The sequence below is a fragment of the Narcine bancroftii genome, chromosome 4 (assembly GCF_036971445.1).
Source record: "Narcine bancroftii isolate sNarBan1 chromosome 4, sNarBan1.hap1, whole genome shotgun sequence".
Classification (NCBI taxonomy): domain Eukaryota; kingdom Metazoa; phylum Chordata; class Chondrichthyes; order Torpediniformes; family Narcinidae; genus Narcine; species Narcine bancroftii.
This window is the reverse complement of record NC_091472.1, coordinates 34,234,163-34,253,953: the sequence shown is the minus strand read 5'-3', so window position 1 is coordinate 34,253,953 and position 19,791 is coordinate 34,234,163. Positions and strand designations below refer to the sequence as shown.

The 19,791-nt window shown below is 43.6% G+C and overlaps 1 protein-coding gene and 1 long non-coding RNA gene across 5 annotated transcripts in view; one reads left to right on the top strand and one right to left on the bottom strand.

Annotated features, from left to right (window-relative positions):
* fbxo11b (F-box protein 11b) overlaps positions 1-6,221 on the bottom strand; it is a 184,952-nt gene extending 178,731 nt beyond the window's left edge. Inside the window, exon 1 of one of the 4 annotated variants that reach the window (XM_069931037.1) lies at positions 6,079-6,221. In XM_069931037.1, the coding sequence (XP_069787138.1) occupies positions 6,079-6,220 (142 nt within the window). In that variant the 5' untranslated portion in view covers position 6,221. Of the gene's footprint in view, positions 1-5,685 lie in introns of all 4 variants that reach the window. The other 3 variants (XM_069931040.1, XM_069931038.1, XM_069931042.1) reach the window with 3 other exon arrangements.
* Positions 6,222-6,377: 156 nt separating this feature from the next.
* LOC138759800 (uncharacterized) overlaps positions 6,378-19,791 on the top strand; it is a 122,890-nt gene continuing 109,476 nt past the window's right edge. Inside the window, exon 1 of the long non-coding RNA XR_011355093.1 lies at positions 6,378-6,485. This is a non-coding gene — a long non-coding RNA (uncharacterized lncRNA). The remainder of the gene's footprint in view (positions 6,486-19,791) is intronic.

Here is a 19,791-nt window from a genome sequence, read left to right as displayed (position 1 = left end):
CTAGTAGAATCAGTCATGTTCATTCTAAACAGAAATAATTTCTGGATATTAAGGAAATCAATAGATATGGTGGCAGTGGCACACAAGGCAAATAATCAGCTTTTATCTTGATGAATGTCAGAGCTCAAAAAGTCAAATGGTCTTATTTTTCTTATATTCTTTATATGCACCACATGCAGGATGATTTAGGATGGATTCTAATTATCACTTTTCTGCCTAATCCTATATCCTTCAATTTTCCTGGATTCCAAATTTCTATTCATCTTACTTTTGAATACTCACAAGGGATGATCATCCACAATCTTCTCAGATAGAAAACTAAAGATTCTCCAGATTCAGAAATTACCCAGTGTAAAATGTTCTCCTAACCTCAATCCAAAATGTTTGACATTTTTCCCAGTCACTATTTCCAGACTATGCAGGAAGAGAAAAAAAACTCACTTCATTTTATCAAGCCTCTTCGGAGATCTGCTTCAAAAAGATCATCTCGAATTCTTTTCATCTCAAAGTATGATCTCCAGGGATCACCCTCTCATCAGGATAGCTCTCACATCCCAGGAATTAATCTGGTAAACTTCTGTGGTACTGCTTCCAAGGCCTGCAGGTTTTCCTCAAGGCAAAGGAACCAACCTTCCAAACAATGCTCTAGATGTGGTCTAAACAATGTTCTGCACAACTATAACAAGACTTCCTGTCATTCTTCAATCCCTTTGCAATAAAGATAAAAATCCCTTTGCTATATCCTTACTGCACACTAGCTTTATGATTAGTATGCAAGAATAGCCAAGTCTTTGAATCCTCCATTTAATAGTTGTTCCTCATTTAAAAAATACAATTTTTCTATTATTCCCACTCAAGTGAAAACCTCACATCATAACTATTCCTTATTCATGGACATTGGGGAAAAAGTTGTTCAGGGCTCTGGGAGCAACCAAAACGGGCAGCCAGTCTCCACAACAAAGGTAGATGGGAGAGATTCCAGGAATAGAAAATCAACCCATTGCAGAAAAAGCCAGAGATTGTTAGAAGATAGACATTATTCACCCAACTCTTCCTGAGTCCCTTGCTGTCTTAATACTGCAAATATTTTTTTTGAATATTTTATGATTTTCCAAACTTAAACTCAGTTGTCCACTTTATCAGTGTCAATGTTAACAGAATCAGCATTTACTACAATTTACAATTATCCATTTTATACATTTGTCTGCAGAGTTCAAGCTCTTTTCATCTCCCTCCCTCCTTAACCCCCACACCTAACACTTAACTAACCATAGTTACACAATATTCATGACACTCACAACAGAAGTATAGACATATCAGGGTTTTATGGGTTTACATGACACAGCAGTCACGGAAACCCCCCCCCCCCACCACCACACTGATTTGAGGGATAGATGGGGAGGTAGGGCAGCGAGGCATGATGGTCCACACTATAATCTTGATCCTATGGAATTTAAGTATGGCTACCAATTTTCAAAAAAGTGTTATACTTTTTTCTTAAGTAATTTTTTTCCAGGGGAACACAGCTTTGCAATTCTGTGTTCCAGCGAGTCAGATTTCCAGGTAACCACTGTGATCATTACGAATTGAATTTGAAATTTGGACAGGTTCATTGCCAGTCTAAAGTCAATTATGTTTCTCCAACAAGAGCAATTTTATTTCTAGGACTTGGCCTAGTTCCACCAGAAGGGTCTCACCTTGGTACACATCCAGGATGTGTGCACAAAGGTTGCCGTCTCAATGCCACATCTAAAGCATTTAACAATTCTTGTTGCGGCATCAGTTATAGCCGGTGTAGAAAGTTGTAATGTACCAGCCTGTACTCCATATTAATGATTGCAGTCATGCTGATCGAACACAAGTCAGAAAAGCACCACTCATCAATTATTATTCCTAGTTCCGACTCCAACCTCTGCCTTGATTTATGAAGGCCTGGTTTAGGTCCTTCTGCTTGGAGTAAAAAATACATGTCGAGATGAAATTCCGTGTGTTCCCCTTCAAATTATATCACTGCACACTGGTAGGGCCATAGATGGACCTAATTTGTCCTGCAGAAAAGATCTTATCTGAAGCTAGCAGTGGAATGTCTTATTATATAATCATACTTATACCCAAGTTGTTCAAACGACATTAGCTGCCCCTACTCAATCTACACACCTGATGCTATTACTATAATTCACTTTCAAGTGTACACGTTAAATGTATGCGCAAAGCAAAAAATTGAGCAATATAATCAAACCTGAAAACTTGAGAAACACAATCTTGCAATTTCAATTCAATTTTTTTTTTTTTATAAACCTGCCAATCCAAGACCAGATGAACCATGAGACCAATTTAGTAGGAACAGGAGTCAACCATTCAGCCTTGAACCCTCTCGACCATGAAATAGGGATTACCTCACCCAAATTTCCACCCACATAACCTTAACTGATTAAAAACCCTAGCTCTGCCTTAAATAGAGCTTTACAATGCTCTGTTGCAAACAGCCCTGAAGACTTGGTATTAAATGGGCACCCACTTATTCTGAAACCATGCCTTTGTTCATGACATGAAACATCTCACCATTTACCAGTTCTCATTCTTCCAATGAAAAAGTGTCCCAACTTTTTAAAACCCATCTTCATAGGATAACTCCTCCATTCCCATGATTATTCTAATAAACCTTCTCTGAATTGCTTCCAATGGTATTATATTTCCCAAGAAAATAGACCAAAATCATTCTCAGCTGTCTAGATGTGGTTTTGGAGAACTACAGTAATATTTCCCTAATTTATACTCCAACCTCATTGAAATAGGAGCCAAAGCAATCCCTTTTATCTGCTTAATGCATGTGCCTTTTTTTTAAAAAAAAAATGAATGACCCCAAAATCCCTTTATGGTGCAGCATACTGCAATTTTTTTCCATTTAAATATTATTGCTTTAGTAAAATCTATATCAACTTTCTGCTCACTCACCAAACCTGTGAATCTCTCTCGACAAAGCATATTCACAACTTGCCTAGACTTGTGTCACTTACAAATTTGGCTACCATGCATTTGATTCCTTTCTCCAAATCATGACTATACATTATAAACAACTGCAGTACTAATCTTTGACACCCTATCAGAATCACAGGTGGCCAGCCAGAAAGTAACACCCATATCCTTCCATGGTGTTTGCAGCCTGGAGGCCAATCCTCTATTCATGCTAATGTATCATTCAATGTCTTGATTTCTTGTGACTCAACTATTTGAAAGGCTTTATAGAAACCCAAATTCATCCACTGATTCCATTCTTATCTGTTTTGGTTAGGACATCAAAAAATATTACAAATTTGCCAAATGTTGCCTCAAAAGTTTTCAGTAACATTTAATGATTAAGGCAGTATTCTGTGTGTGATCCAGTGTATTACTAAATTCTTAATTTGAATATACCATATTTCAATGTTATTAATGGTATTAATAAAACAAGCTGTCAATTAAAGGAGAGGACACTACCAAAAATACTGTAGAGATTAATATGGTATGCAAATGAATTCTGTTTTGTTCCATTACATTTAATAAGTGTCAAGATATTCAAATGATACATTCTTTTTTCCCCCAAATATATCCCCTTTTTAAAAAAAAATCTTGCTGAAATGTGCTGAGAAGCACAAATGCACTTCTAACTGCAGGTAACTCATCATTATATAAAAGTCTTCACTAAGTATCAACAGACTACTCAACCACAGAATGCATTACTGCAAGGACCAAGCTTGTTATCACACAAGTTCTGCAATGCAATCATTATCTAGTGAAGTCAGAATTCCACTACAATGTTCCACATGAACCATGCTTCAGCCCCAGTTGAGGTCATAACTTAGAGCAGGCTTAAAATAACTTTTGCTGCTAAAAATCAAGTCCAACTCACTGGATATTTAGCATCATAGCATCCATTCATCCTTTTAGCCCAGATAGATTACATGAATACTATTATTTGTTTATTTAAACAATCATTCCTCAATTAATCATCAACACTGCATTCTTCTGCTGTCAAGTATTAATGCACAACATTCAAAAATTATATCTGCCCATTTTTAATTTCCTTGCATAGAAAACAATAGTTTTCATCAATAGTTGGATTTGGCAAAAATGAATATCAGAAGTTTGAAGAAACACGTTTTAACAAAAAAAGGATTTCATTTGTACATACAGGTACTGCTCATGCTCAGCTTTTGAAAAAATAACTACAAAATGTCAAAGCTGAAGTACGAAATGATTAAGCATATTGCACAGTTTAAAATTGTGCACAAAGTCAAAACATTAGTATTAATTGATCGAGGTGTTGCAACTCCTAATCTGACACCATTTTGAGATCTGATGAGTAACACCATATGATCAGCCTTTAGTGGCCATTACAGCAGTTACTCAATGGACAAACCTAGTGAAGGTGCCACCATTCCTCCCACACTAGACACGAACTTGTACCTAGATCTGACAAAATATTATCCTTATCATAGTCACTCTACAGGAATAGTCACCTTTTCGTTACTTGCATAGACTTAAACAAATTAAAGTGATATTTACTGTAAATGCAAACACATCTCTATATATATTTAAAAATTGCTCTGAGTTTGTAAGGAATCACTACAATTCTTGTTTCTGGCTTGCAAAGGCCTGTCAAAAAGCAAAACTTCACTTTAAAAAAAAATCAAACCAAGCCAGTTGCTTTGTCGCAAAACAAGACATGAAATTAAAGCCACTTGCAAGTAGTCATGGAGTTTGCGTGGTACAGGATAGTCTGATACCGTCCCCTCGAAATGGGGAGACGATCACTTTAAGGCAACTACGCAGTAAACATTCAAACACCGAGAGACCATTTAAAGAGAAAGGGGGACAGAGTGGGGGTGGGGGAGAGAGAGAAAGGGGGACAGAGTGGGGGTGGGGGAGAGAGAGAAAGGGGGACAGAGTGGGGGTGGGGGAGAGAGAGAAAGGGGGACAGAGTGGGGGTGGGGGAGAGAGAGAAAGGGGGACAGAGTGGGGGTGGGGGAGAGAGAGAAAGGGGGACAGAGTGGGGGGGGGGGAGAGAGAGAAAGGGGGACAGAGTGGGGGAGAGAGAAAGGGGGACAGAGTGGGGGAGAGAGAAAGGGGGACAGAGTGGGGGTGGGGAGGGGGGGGAGAGAGAGAAAGGGGGACAGAGTGGGGGTGGGGAGGGGGGGGAGAGAGAGAGAAAGGGGGACAGAGTGGGGGAGAGAGAAAGGAGGACAGAGTGGGGGGTGGAGGGGGGGAAAGTGACGACAAAGTGAATCCTAGAACGTCTGGGAAGTGTGATTTTGTGTGTGTGTTGTTGGCACCACATGAGACACTTAATAGTTGAGGAAATGTTGAAATACCGAGACTTGAAAAGGTTGCACGCTCCCCTGCTAAAGGTGGTTATCTGACAGGCTCCATTTTATCTGAAATTTACAGACAGGAGGGAAGGTGGTGGTGCTGAGGGGTGGGCTTCAAACCTACTGCCACCACAGGATTGTGCCAAAGCACAAACAAAGCGCGGCCTAAACTGGAGGAGGGCAGCCTCGCTCTCTCCGGTCGGTCGACCCTGTGTGTGCTCGGCTGGTCAGGGGCAGCCAGCAGAGGGTTGATCCGCTAACTCGCCCCTCTCTCTCTCCCCCCCACCCCCGCCACCCCACCCCTCCCCCCCCCCTCCCCAAGCGCCCACCGTCTTACCCGCGGCGTTGTTTCTCTCCTGCACGGGGCGCGGCCTCGATACTCGCCTCGGTCGCCTGTTGGCTGCCCTGACCGAGTTCATCCTGTGGAAGGCGGTTTGGGGGGGGATCCGGGCCTTTGCTGCTGCAACTCCAGGGGTTACGGTTATTATTTGTTTGCAGCCTCCCCGCCTCCTCCAGCTGGCGGTGCCGGGCCGTGAAGTAATATTTATTGGATGGCTTGTTTGAAGCGCCCGCCGGCGCCGCTTCCCTGTGCCTCCCTCTCTGCGCCAACAGCGAGCCGCCACTCGGGCCCGGAGGCCAGCGGTGGATCCCCCCCCACCCCACACTCGGCAGCCGCTCTCCTTCTGCCTCCGAGGATCTCAGGCGCCGTTGCCGTCCTGCCCTTCCCCACCTCGCCTTGCCTTCGCGCCGGCTCTCGATTCCTCCAGCTCCGCGATCTTCCTCGCCTCCTCCTGCCGACAGATTTCACACACGCCCCACACCGTCGCCCTCACGTCGGCCCGCTGCCATCTCCGTCTCTCGCTTCCCCCCATCCCCCCCCCCCCCTCCCCTTCGGAACCCAGGCAGCCACCAGATGAGCAGCTCGAGAACGAGGCGCCGGCATCACCCTCCCAACCAATAGGAACGGTCCATTGGAAAGACTGTCCTTGCAGGCGCCCAATCGGAAGGCGTCTCCCATCCAGCGGTTCGCAGGGCTGCGCTTTCTGGTGGGCGATTGCGGGTGGAATGGAGGCGGGAGGCTCTCGGGTGCAAATCTTACTCGTCCCTCTCCGGAACCGTCCTCTGCTTTGGGTGAAGGTTGGTTATGCATCATTATCTTTGCGCTTCTAGTACCTGCCGAGTTTCTCCAGCGTTGCGTTGGTCCTCTGCTCTGCACTCCTGGGTTCCCAGGGGTAGGTGAAAATGATCTTTTGAAAAGTTTTTGAAGGATACTGCTTGGAAATCGCATTATTTTATTTTTAAAAAGATGCAGTAAAATGTCCCATTCAAGGTAAAGCACGATTCTCTTTTAGAACTACCAGGGCTCAATAAACAAAGGGAAGCAACCTTTGCACATCAAGGGAAAATACGAGCTTTGACAGTGACGATATCGACGTTATTTCGTTCTTTTCGAAGATTTTCACTGATTCAGACACATCGAGCGAAGGAAAATCACGCAATTGGGGGAAAACGCAAAGGCTCTGTCTAATTTCGACTGGCACTCAGGATTGTTTCATTTCCCCACCAGTGCACTTGCTGTTGTTTCGTTTTTAAAATCAAGTTTACTTCAATGTGCCAGCGGAATACCCGTTCTCCTGCTTCGTAATTGCTTTGTCCTGAGAGGCGCCATAGAAAGCACAGCGATTGGACAATTAATCTCAAATGATGGGAATTTGAAGTTGTAAATGCCAATTACAAAGCAGAACTGTATAAATTGAAACTTTTGCAGTAGTTTGCCACAAACATTCCTAATCAGATGTCATACATTTCTTATGTTTAACCACTCATTTTAGTGTACAAGATAAATGGTGCGAAAAAGAACTTTTAAAGATTTCCTTGTTCAAGTTGCCAAACATTTATATAATGCTATACAACAGAGAACATGCATATCTTTTATTTTAAAAGTTCATTATTAAAATAAAAGGGGAACATGATGAATGGCAAGCTTACTCCCAGTAAGAGTGCAGGTGGAGAGGTCACCACTGTAATTCTGCAGATTAACAGGCCCACTTTTTAAAAAGTGAACAAGTTCATTTATGGAAGAATAAAAATGACAAACATATTTCACCTTTAAACTCTAATCAGGAGATGCTAGAATCCGGAGCATGGCTCTGATTTCCATGTTATTCAAGTATTTAAGTGATATGAAACATTGGAGAAAAATTAAATCATGGGTACATTTCAGATCTGACAATACTTGGAGAAAGTGTTCAACTCAGAAGCATTCAATGTAATATTCCAGTTGACCTTTTGTTCACCTCCCCTCCCTCCAAAAACATTTCCCCTCCTCCACCTTCCTGACAGACATTACCTTCCTTCACATGGTTTCACACACATACCCATTTACCCTGATCTCCCATACCTCCCTCAATGTCACCTAGTTACACCCATCACCTACCAGTCCCCACCTCACATCCCCTACACTGGCTCCCTCCCTGCAGTGAACTGGGATTCGCTGGTAGGGTGTTGTGATGGCTGGCCCCACTTCCTGGCTCTGCCCCCATCTGCTCACTTATAACCCTGATTTCCCACCTAAACCCAGAAGCCTTCTGAAGACCACTGTGAAACCCTACCCTTAGTTATGTTAATAAAAGCATTTGTTCTCCCTCCAGTCATGAGAGCTTTTGTTTATGCTACAATTTTATTAGTGTATTTCCCAACAATGGAAGTGCTATTCAAGCTAGGTATTGTTACTGAGAGACCCTCTGTCCCCTGATGTGGCTCAGGAGTTAACATACTGGCTAGACTGCTTCCAGGCCTACCTGAACATGACATAACATAACAATTTACAGCACGGAAACAGGCCATTAGGCCCTTCTAGTCCGCACCGAACCAAACACCCCTCTCTAGTCCTCCCTGCACAATGCCCATAACCCTCCATCTTCTTCTCATCCATATATCTGTCCAACCTTTTCTTAAATAATACAATTGACTCCGCCGCCACTATTTCTCCCAGAAGCTCATTCCACACGGCTACCACTCTCTGAGTAAAGAAGTTTTCCCCTCATGTTACCTCTAAACCTCTGCCCCTTAATTCTTAACTCATGTCCTCTTGTTTTAATCTTTCCTCCTCTTAACGGAAATAGTCTATCCACATCCACTCTGTCTATCCCTTTCATAATCTTAAATACTTCTATCAAATCCCCTCTCAACCTTCTACGCTCCAAAGAATAAAGACCTAATCTGTCCAATCTCTCCCCATACTCCAGATGCTTAAAACCAGGCAACATTCTGGTAAACCTTCTCTGCACTCTCTCCACTCTGTTTATATCCTTCCTATAATTAGGCGACCAGAACTGCACACAGAGCTCCAAATTAGGCCACACCAACGTCTTATACAATCTCAACATCATCTCCCAACTCCTATATTCCATGCAATGATTGATAAAGGCCAGCATACTAAAAGCCTTCTTCACCACCCTATTCACGTGAGTTTCTACCTTCAGGGAATGCTGTACCGTTACTCCAAATCTTTCTGCTCTTCTGTATTCATCAATGCTCTCCCATTTACCACGTATGTCCTGTTCTGATTCTTCTTACCAAAATGAAGCACCTCACACTTATCAGCATTGAATTCCATCTGCCATTTTTCAGCCCACTTTTCTAAGCAGCCCAAATCCCTCTGCAATCCTTGAAAACCTTCTTCATTATCCACTATTCCACCTATCTTAGTATCGTCTGCATATTTACTAATCCAATTTACCACCCCATCATCTAGATCATTAATGTATATAACGAACAACAATGGGCCCAATACAGATCCTTGAGGCACACCACTGGTCACCGGCCTCCAACCTGACAGACAATTATCCACTACCACTCTCTGGCCTCTCCCTTTCAGCCAATGTTCAATCCATTTGACTATCTCAAAATTTATACCTAAAGACTGCATCTTCTTAACTAACCTTCCATGTGGTACCTTATCGAAGGCCTTACTGAAGTCCATATAGACAACATCCACTGCGCTACCCTCATCCACATTCCTAGTCACCTCTTCAAAAAATTCAATCAGATTGGTCAAACATGACCTTCCTCCCACAAATGCATGTTGAGTGCTCCTGATCAGACCCTGTCTATCCAGATGTTTATAAGTACTATCTCTAAGAATTTTCTCCATTAATTTACCTACCACAGACGTCAAACTTACAGGCCGATAGTTGCCAGGCTTCCTCCTTGAACCCTTTTTAAATAACGGAACCACATGCGCAATGCGCCAATCCTCCGGCACTATCCCCATATCTAATGACATTTGGAAAATTACCGCCAGAGCCTCTGCTATTTCCTCCTTCACTTCTCTCAATGTCCTGGGGAAGATCCCGTCTGGTCCCGGAGACTTATCCACCTTTATATTCTTCAAAAGCCCTAAAACTACATCTTTTGTAATCTCTTTATTCCCCATATTTACCCAATTTGCTTTTTTTTATCTCACATCTCCCAATATCCTTCTCCTTAGTGAATACCGAAGAAAAGAAACTGTTCAATATCTCCCCCATTTCTCTAGGCTCCACACACAGTTTTCTGCTCTGATTCTCTAAGGGACCAATTTTGTCTCTAGCTTTCCTTTTACCATTAACATATTTGTAGAACTCTTTTGGATTAGTTTTCACCCTGCTTGCCATAGTTTCCTCGTACCTTCTTTTAGCTTTCCTAATTCCTCTCTTAAGATTCCTCTTACATTCAATGTATCTTTCAAACATCCCCTTAACTCCATGCTTCTTATATCTAATGTATGCCTCCCTTTTTCTTCAAACCAAGTTTCCAATATTCCTTGAAAACCACAGCTCTCTCAAACCTTTTGTCCCTCCTTTTAACCTAACAGGAACATAAAGCTTTTGCACTCTCAAAATCTGATCTTTAAAAGACTTCCATCTCTCTACTACATCCTGCCCATAAAACAAATTGTCCTAATCCACACCCTGCAAGTCCTTTCGCATCTCCTCAAATCTAGCTTTTCCCCAATCAAAAACCTCAACCCTTGGCCCTGACTTCTCTCTTTCCATAATGACATTGAAGCTGATGGCATTATGATCACTGGACCCGAAGTGCTCGCCAACACTAACAACTTGACCCATCCCATTTGCCAACAGTAGATCTAACACTGCTCCTTCTCTGGTTGGCACCTCTACATATTGTTGTAAAAAACTATCTTGCACACATTTCACAAACTCTAACCCATCCAGTCCTTTCACAGAATGTGTTTCCCAATCTATATGTGGAAAATTAAAATCTCCCATAATTACAACCCTGTGCTTATCACAAATATCTACTATCTCCCTACAGATTTGCTCCTCTAGGTCTCGGTCCCCTCCGGGTGGTCTATAATACACCCCTACAAGTGTAACCTCTCCTTTCCTACTCCTCAGTTTCACCCAAATAGCCTCCGTGGATGTGCCCTCTAATCTAACCTTCCTAGGCACCGCTGAAATATTTTCCCTGACAAGCAATGCAACCCCACCTCCTCTTGCCCCTCCGACTCTATCACACCTAAAACAACGAAACCCAGGGATATTCAGCTGCCAATCACATCCCTCCTGCAACCATATCTCACTAATTGCTACCACATCATACTTCCAAGTATCAATCCACACCTTCAGCTCATCCACCTTTTTTACAATACTCCTGGCATTAAAATATATGAATTTCAGAGATTTCCCAATTTTTAATCCCTGTTTTCCCTCATCTTTAATAACAACATTATTTACTTTTCCTGCCAATTGCCCTTCATCTTCTTCCAGAGCATTTCCCTTCTCTATCACCTGCCCATCCATATTCAAATACTTACTACAAACTTTCTTTGTTTGCATTCTAACCTTCTCCTTACTGCTCTGTACTATTTTGTTCCCTCCCCCCAACTATTCTAGTTTAAAGGATCCTGAGTAGCCCTAGCAAATACCTCTGCCAGAATTCTGGTCCCCCTGGGATTTAAGTGTAACCCGTCCTTACTGTACAGGTCACATCTCCCCCAAAAAAGGTCCCAGTTATCCAGAAACTTAAAACCCTGCCCCTTACTCCACTCCTTCAGCCACGTGTTAATCCTCCACCTCATTCTATTTCTATTCACACTGTCACAGGGAGTAATCCAGAGATTACCCCCTTTGCGGTCCTTCTTTTTAACTCCCTACCTAACTGCCTGTACTCACTTTTTAGGACCTCCTCTCTATTTCTCCCTATGTCATTGGTACCTACATGTACCACGACCTCTGGCTCCTGTCCCTCCTCACACTGATAATCTCAGGAGGTCTACACGTTTTGAGGGTATGAATGAAAGGGTATATAGTCATCAGAGATTGCTCTACATATGACACAGCTATCAAGGCATTGAAGGCTAGGTACCTGAAGTCACAGAATGAGATCCTAGCAAGGCACTGACTCGCTCTAAGTCACCAGCAGCCAGGAGAGACCATGAATAACTACCTGCTGGATCTGTGGATTCTTGCCAAGAAGTGCAGGTACAAAGCAGCTACGGGCCACATTAGTGAGGAAGAACAGATCCTGGACACTAGTCGCGGGGGTCCACTTGAGATACATGAGGCAGCGAATACTCGATGTGAGAAAGAAGGACCTGGCTAGCCATGTCGAGCTGGCGAAATCACTGGATCAAGCCAAGCTTGAGAACGATGACTTCAAAGTCAGCGAGCTCGCTCACCCAGATGACCCTTTCCAAGTACCAGCTGGTCCTGCTGCCCCTTCCCTAATGGCTGCCTCTTACCATTGTCAGGTAGTGCTTTTTCTGTGGCAAGAGCGAGCATCCCCAATCTACTTGCCCAGCAAAAGACTGTGTTCCAGCTGTGGCAAGAAAGGGCATTGGATGAGGGTTGATCGCACAAGGGGAAGCCTGGGGAAGTCTGTGGCCTCCACCGCTCCCAGATCAGATTCTAGTCCCAAGCTGTCTGCCCTGAATTCTCCTGAACCCACTTGTTGCACGTCACACTGATGGAGGAAACTGCTTGAAAAGACTCGGTGGCCATCTTGCCATGACCCAAATTCAAACTCTGCACCTTCATTGTTGGAGGAAGGAGGGTGGCCATCTTGCCACACCACAAGGTCAATGCCATCTTACCCACACAGGGGAACTTAGGATGGTGGGGGCCATTCAAGTGAGGAGCATGGAGTCTCCGGGGACCTGGCCTTGATGGTCCTACATCAGGACAGTCCTCACCAGTTCACCAAGTCCATAGTGACTATGAAGATAAACAGACATTTCCACTAAATGCCTAACTGAGAGCTTCATAGACTGCAAAAATACAACCTGAAGATGTATCCTTCTATTAACCACACATTTCTCACCTCTCATTCTATGCGTGTTCAACAACATTGTATAGTACATCTGTTTGAACGAGGAATTCTGTAAGTTTTGCTTGTATATACTCGATGAATTGTGCGCTCCGATGTTGTTGGGTCTGAACTTCCTGTGTCACCTTAAAAGCGTGACCTTGGAGTATTCTGGTCCCCTCCCCGTAACAGTTCTGAATAGAGAGCCCCTAAAATCAGAACCCAGATGCAGCTTCTTCACACTGAATATCGACCCCCTCCCCCCCAAATCTGTCCTCAGACTGCAAACCCATTGCTACCAAGAGCAGGAGGTACCGTACAGCAGACAGATTTTTATAAAGTTTGAGATGCAACATCTGCTCATCAAAGGTATCATCGAACCTAGCACCAGCCCATGGAGAGCACAAGTGGTAGTGGTAAAAGGGGAAAACAAGACCAGGCTAGTAATTGACTATAGCCAAACAATTAACCGGTTGTGACAGTATATAGATATGTTTTGGGGAGATAAATTGGGGCAAGGTTTGTAGTATAGGTCACATACAAACACTTTAAAACAGATCTTTCTTGAAATACTGGAGCTCTGCAAATGATAGACATATAGGCCCCACAGCCTATGCAAGAGCTTTGGAGAGTGCCCAAGAGACTTCACTAATGGATTGACTTTCCTAGAACAAGTTCTCTTCCAGACAATATGCGGCTCCAACAAGATCTTTCATCTGTGGCCTTTGGAAAACAACAATCCATTAGTGAAGTCTCTTGAGCACTCTTCAAAGCTCTTGCAAAAGCTGCAAGGCCCCAGTATGTCTAGCATGAGGTAGAGCTCCAGTATTTCAAAGAAAATCTGTTTTAAAGTGTTTGTATGTAACCTACTCTAACAAACCTTTCCCAATTTGTCTTCCAAAAACCTATCTATATACTCTGTATTGACGGATCCACTGGGCATTGTGACAGTGATCAGGTTCTCCCTCAAAAGCCACCAATTTTCCCCTCTTGGCTGAAGTCCAAACGGATTTTAACTACCTCTGAAATCACATTGCGAAAGCTGCGATGCACGCGGTGGACGAAAATGTACCTTTCCAAGTGGAAAAAGATGCTTCGGATGTAGTCCTGGCCGCTCCCTCAACCAGGCAGGCAGGTTGCATTTTTTTCCCCTTGGACATTACAAGGCCACGAGTCCAGAACCCATCCGTGGAAAAGGAGGCTCAAGCCATTATAGAAGTTGTAAGGCACTGGCTGGTAGAAGATTTACACTCCTCACTGACCAGCGCTCAGGCGCATTCATGTTCAATAATGTCAAGAGAGGCAAAATTAATAATGATGAGATTCCTAGGTGGAGGGTCAAGCTCTCCACCTATAATTATGACATTGCCTATCAGCCAGGAGCCCTTAACGACCCTCCAGATGCCTTATCCAGAGGAAGCTGTGCCTCTGCACACACCAGCCAACTGCGGTCTCTGCATAATGAGCTCTGCCATCCAGTGGTCATCCGCGTGGCTCATTTTATCAAGGTGCACAATCTGTCTTACTGTATGGAAGAGGTCAGGGAAATGGTCAGGTCTGCACGGAGTATAAGCTGCATTTCTACTGCCCCGTGAAGGCCCACCCGATCAAGTCATCCAGGCCCTCAGTGTCAATTTTAAGGGACCTTGCCCCGTCATGAACAGGAACACTTTCCTCTCAATCATTGATGAGCACTCGCAATTCTCATTCACCATCGCATGTCCAGACACGTCTACTTAGTCATAAAGGCCCTAGCTGCCATTTTCACCATGTTCGGGTATCCCAGCTTTATTCATAGCGACCAGGCCTCAGCCTTTATGATTGATGAGCTGCGTCTCAGTACCTGCTGGTGAGGAGCTTCATGTCCAGGACTACTAGCTACAACCCCCGAGGGAATGGGCAGGTTGAAAAGGAGAATACCACAGGCTGGAAGGCTGTCAAACTGGCCTTGAAATCAAAAGGCCTTCCAGACTTGCTGACAGGAAGTCCTCCCAATGGCACTTCATTCCATCCGGTCACTACTATGTACCGCGACCAATGCTACTCCTCACGAGCTCCTATTCAATTTCAAGAGAAGGTCGGCATTGGGAACTACACTCCCAATCTGGCTCACCACTCCTGGTCCAGTCCTTCTCAAAAAGCACAAGACCGACCCACTGGTGGAAAGGGTGAAACTGCTCCATGCCCAGATGGCATCAGGGACTTGGCACCCGCCAGAACAGAAGGTCCCATTGCGTCAGGTGCCCTGAGAGCCATGGAGCTTATTCTAGCAACCCCCAGTCAGGGCCTCAGGGGATAAAGTACAGGAGGAAAGTGCACCATTGAGCCAGAGACCCAGCCCAGCTCTCCACCCTCAAGGAGTCCAAGGCCCCCAGTACTAAGGTACTCCACCAGGATCTGCAGACGCTCCCCCACCCCAGACCACAAATCTATAAATTTGTGAATAACTATATTTTTCAACAATTATTTTCTGAACCCACATTCTGCCTTCATTCACAGACCCCAAATTCTACAGGAAGGGGTGAATGCAGTGAGCTGGGATTCACTGGAATCATGTTGTGCTGATGGCTGGCCCCGCCTCCAAGCTCCACCCCCGCCTCCAAGGTCCACCCCCATCTGCTCACATATAACCCTGATTTCTTGCCTAAACCCAGAACCCTCCTGAAGACTACTGAGACCCTACCCTTCATTATAAGCTAATAAAAGCATTTGTTCTCCCTCCAGTAGTGGAGTTTTATTCACGCTAAACCCCCCCCACACCAGCTTCTCCCCCCCACCACATGCCCCCCCTATGCCAGCTTTTCCTCACCCCCCACATGCCACCCCCGTGCCTGCTTTCCCCCACTCCACACCGGCTTTCCCCCCAGCCCCCACCAGCTTCCCACTCCCCCTCAGCACGTGTCCAAGTCCCAATGCATGTCTTGACCCAAAATGTCAATCATCCCTTTGCCTTCTGAGCCACTGAGTTGATCTAGGTTTGTTATTTTTTGCTTCAGATTCCAGCATCTCCAATCTCTTGCACCTTCCACACAAATAGCACAACTGAGGTACCAATGCACTTAATGACCTTTCACAGGAAGCATCATCAGTCGAAAATTGCCTGCATGCTACAAACATTAGAGCAGATTAAAATCTATTTTTTCAAAAAAGATACTGAAGGGACAAATTGTGACAGAAGTGGAGAAGCAGACAGATTTAGGAAGAATTTTCAGAACTTCCTTGGCAGCTAAAGGTTAACAATCATAGAGCCAGAACTTTAGTATGAGCATCCCTGAGGATTTTGGGCTGTAGAAAAATAAATATGTAAGCAAAGGAGTTTTTTTATTTAAAAAAAAAACGATGTTAGAAATTTAAAATCCATATGTTTAAATGAACTAAACCAGATTACAGAGACCAAAAGGAGGGAAGCTGCAAGAAATCAGAAGTAGTGCAAGTGCATTGCTGCTTAGGTTCCCAGACAACAGGATGGAATGTTGTAAAAGGGCAAATGTCGCATTGCCTCGTGAGGAGAGGAACGGAAGAATAAATGAAGAGATCATTAAGAAAACGGTCCCTTTAAAATGCAGAAAGGGAAGACGTGTCTGATGGGGACATCTTATCTTGCTAAATTCCATGTTGACCACATCTACTGCCCTATCTTCAATTTCTTCTGTTGACCTCCTCAAAAAACCTCAGTTGGTGAGCCATGACCTTCCCATCACAAAGCCATGCTGACTATCCTTGAACAGACTACTTTTCCCAAATGCTCATAGATCCAATCCTTAACAATCCTCTTCATAAGTATGCACACCACTGACGCAAGACTCACCAGTCTATAATTCCCAGGATTCTCTCTATTACCTTTTTTACACAAGGGGACTACATTTGCCATTCTACAATCCTTTGGTGTCTCCACTGTGGCCAAAGAGAATTCAAAGATCATAGCTATCTCTTCTCACTTCCCACAGCAGCCTGGGGTGCATTCCATTCAGCCCCAGGGACTTACCAATCTTAATGTTTTTACAAAGATTCAATACTTCCTTTGCCCAGCACACAAGCCTGTTCAATTTTGAACTCACTGCCCAAGGTCCTTTTCTCTTGTGAATACTGACACAAAGTATTAATTTAGAACCTCCTGTCTTCAGGCTCATGTTGCCCCTTTTATCGTTTAACTGCCCCACCTTCATTCTCATCATCCTTCTATTCTAGAAAGAAACACAAGGGTTCTCTGTAATTCCTCATGTCAAGGCCTTCTTATTGCCTCCTTTGAGCTCTCCCAAGTTTTTAAGCTCCTTCCCGTTTCCTCCTTTCTCTTGACTAACTGCCTGACCTGTTTAGTCAGCCACAGTTCCCTTTTCCTACCCTCTTTTCTTTGTCTCATTGGGACAAACCCATCTTGAACCCTGCACAGTCCCTGGACTTCCTCCACATTACTTCTGTGCTTTCACTCTTAAATCTGTTTCCAATTTATTCTCACTAGTTCCTGCCTCATCCCTTCATAATTAACCCTTCCCCAGTTATGCACTTTCCTAGTTTGACTGTTTTTATCCTTTTCCATAGCTATGTTGAAGCAAAAGGAGTTGTGGTCACTCTCTGCAAAATGCTCCCCCACTGAGAGGTCCACCACCTGACCAGGTTCATTCCCCAGTACCAGATCCAGTATGGCCTCTCTAGTCAGCCAGTCCACATAGTGTGTCAGGAATCCTTCTTGTACACACCCAACAAATTCAGCCCCATCTATCTCTTGCAGTCAGTAGGTGGCAATCAATATTAGGGAAGTTGAAATCACCCATTCTAAACCATGCATTTCCTGCACCATTCCAAAATCTGCCTGCATATCTCGAGGGCTATTTGGGGACCTACAAACTACTTCCAGCAAAGCGATAGCTCCCTTCCTATTTCTGACTTCCACCCACACCGGCTCAGTGGACGCTCCATCTGCAGCGCCCTCCCTTTCTATAGCTGTGATACTATCCCTGACCAGTAATGTTACTCCTCCCCCTTTTACCTCATCCTATTTTTAAAAGATCTAAACCCAAGTACCTGCATCAACCAAGTTTCAGTAACACCCACAATATCATAGTTCCACAAATTGACCCATGTCCTTTTATTCCTAATACTCCTAGCTTTGAAAAAACATTGCAAACCCTCTAACTGGCCATCTTCATATGTCCCCAATACTGATCTAATTATTGAATATGGAGGCTGCTGGGGTGGAAAATGATAGCAAGGGTAATTCGTGGGTAAGAAGTTCACTTGCACTTCCAATTAAATTCAAGATTTGAGATTCCTTCATTGTCATGAAATAAATGCACAAAATTTGTCAACTTTTGCCTACTGTAAGGCACAGAGATGCCACTAGACCTGCTCAGTGCTCCCATCAATAGGAGGAAAAAAGGCAAAAGAGTCTCCTCAGAGATGGAGTGTCCATGGATTCACCTCCTGTGTTCCCATAACTTCTGCAGCCTGTCCACTCCATCTGCAAATGTGAGCTTCCAGTTCTGAACTGTTGATAATCAGGAAGCTGTCAGCATCCAAGCCCTTCAATATCTCCTGATCTCCAGAAACTTGCTTGGTATCACCGTGAGTCTTGCAGCCGCCAGTCTCCAGCAGCCTGCGCTAGTCTTTCAGCCATGAAACAACTTTCTGATCCCTTGCTATGGTCACCTGTAAATGCATAGTAGAGGTATTGTATCAACCTGACCGTATCCACAGTAGAGAAATCAAATTTAGATTGACAGAATTGCTTTGCTTAACATCCCTCTTCTGTATGCAAGGCAAGTGTAGATCTTCCAGTTGCCTGTAACTTTAATTCTCTAACCCAATCCTATTCTGGCCTCTCTGCTAATCACCTTTTACATTCTTCCAATAAAGCCAAATGCAAGCTCAAGGAGCAACATTTCATCCTCTGTCTAGACACATTTTTGCCTTTGGGACTATGCAGAATTCAAAAATATCAGCTAACTGGATTCTAGTTTGTTTCAGTACAGCCCAGTTCTAATATGAGAACTGTGATGCCAAGCAAGTTGGAGAGTAGTTGAGGTGGCATATTTAGTCGATTTGTCAATCTTCAACTCAGCATTGACTGTGATAGGTTAAAGCAATCTTATTTGAAGGATGTGGTATGCATTGAAGCAGTTGAGGAAGACCTTGCTTATTCATACAAGAAAAAAAAATCAGTTCCACAATATTTTACACCATCGTAAGAAAATTTATAGAACATTGCCAGCTGCTGATCTAGAAAGTTTATGCTCATTTTCTTTTTTCATTGTCTCAAGTTACTAAGTAAAGGGCTGAATTTGTTGGCTAATAATGAGAAAATCTTACTCTCTTACTGGAAAGCATGTCCATAGAAGAGCATGATGTCAAGGTATAGACAATAGTGCCATTTTTTGCTGAGTACAAATATAAACACAATTCTATCGGACAGATTCAATAGAAATTGCATTGGCTTTTTAATGATGTCCCAATACATCTTGTGATGAGATGTGCATTTAGATTTTTGAAAAGAAACAAAGGTCATCTGTGCGGTTATTGACAAATAGAAAAGGATCCAAATGAGGAAGAGTTGGTTTCGCCATTGAATTCAGTGCATGGGCAGGATTATAAAGCATTTGGTAAAAACAGATGTCAGTAAGAAACTGGAATGGACAAGTTTCCCCCCCTCCGCACCCCCCTTGACTCTGCAAGTCAATATCATGGCTGATCTAATCTTTGTTTTAGCAGAACTTTGCAATTCGCTCCCTATACCCTAAGACAGTAGTTCCCAACCTGGGGTACATGTACCCCCAATGATAAATTTGCATTTTTCAGGGGGTACATTGGGTCTGAGGGAATAACCACTACTGTACAATACATGGCGTTGTAATCTGCAGTCAGATTGCACAATGTTCTTTTTTTTTTAATCCTTAATTTTTAGGTATACACAGGAACCTTTAAAAATGCCCAAAGGGTACAGAGGAACAAAAAGGTTGGGAACCCCTGCCCTTGGACCTGATTGTAGTTTATCTATCAATTTCAGTCTTCCACATATCCAATAACTGCCACAAATCTCTGGGGTAGATATATGATGTCTCCTGGTTCTAGATGTCACCCGACAGGGAAAGGTGCTCTCAGCATTTTTTTAAAAATACTTTATTTAAAAGAAAACAGG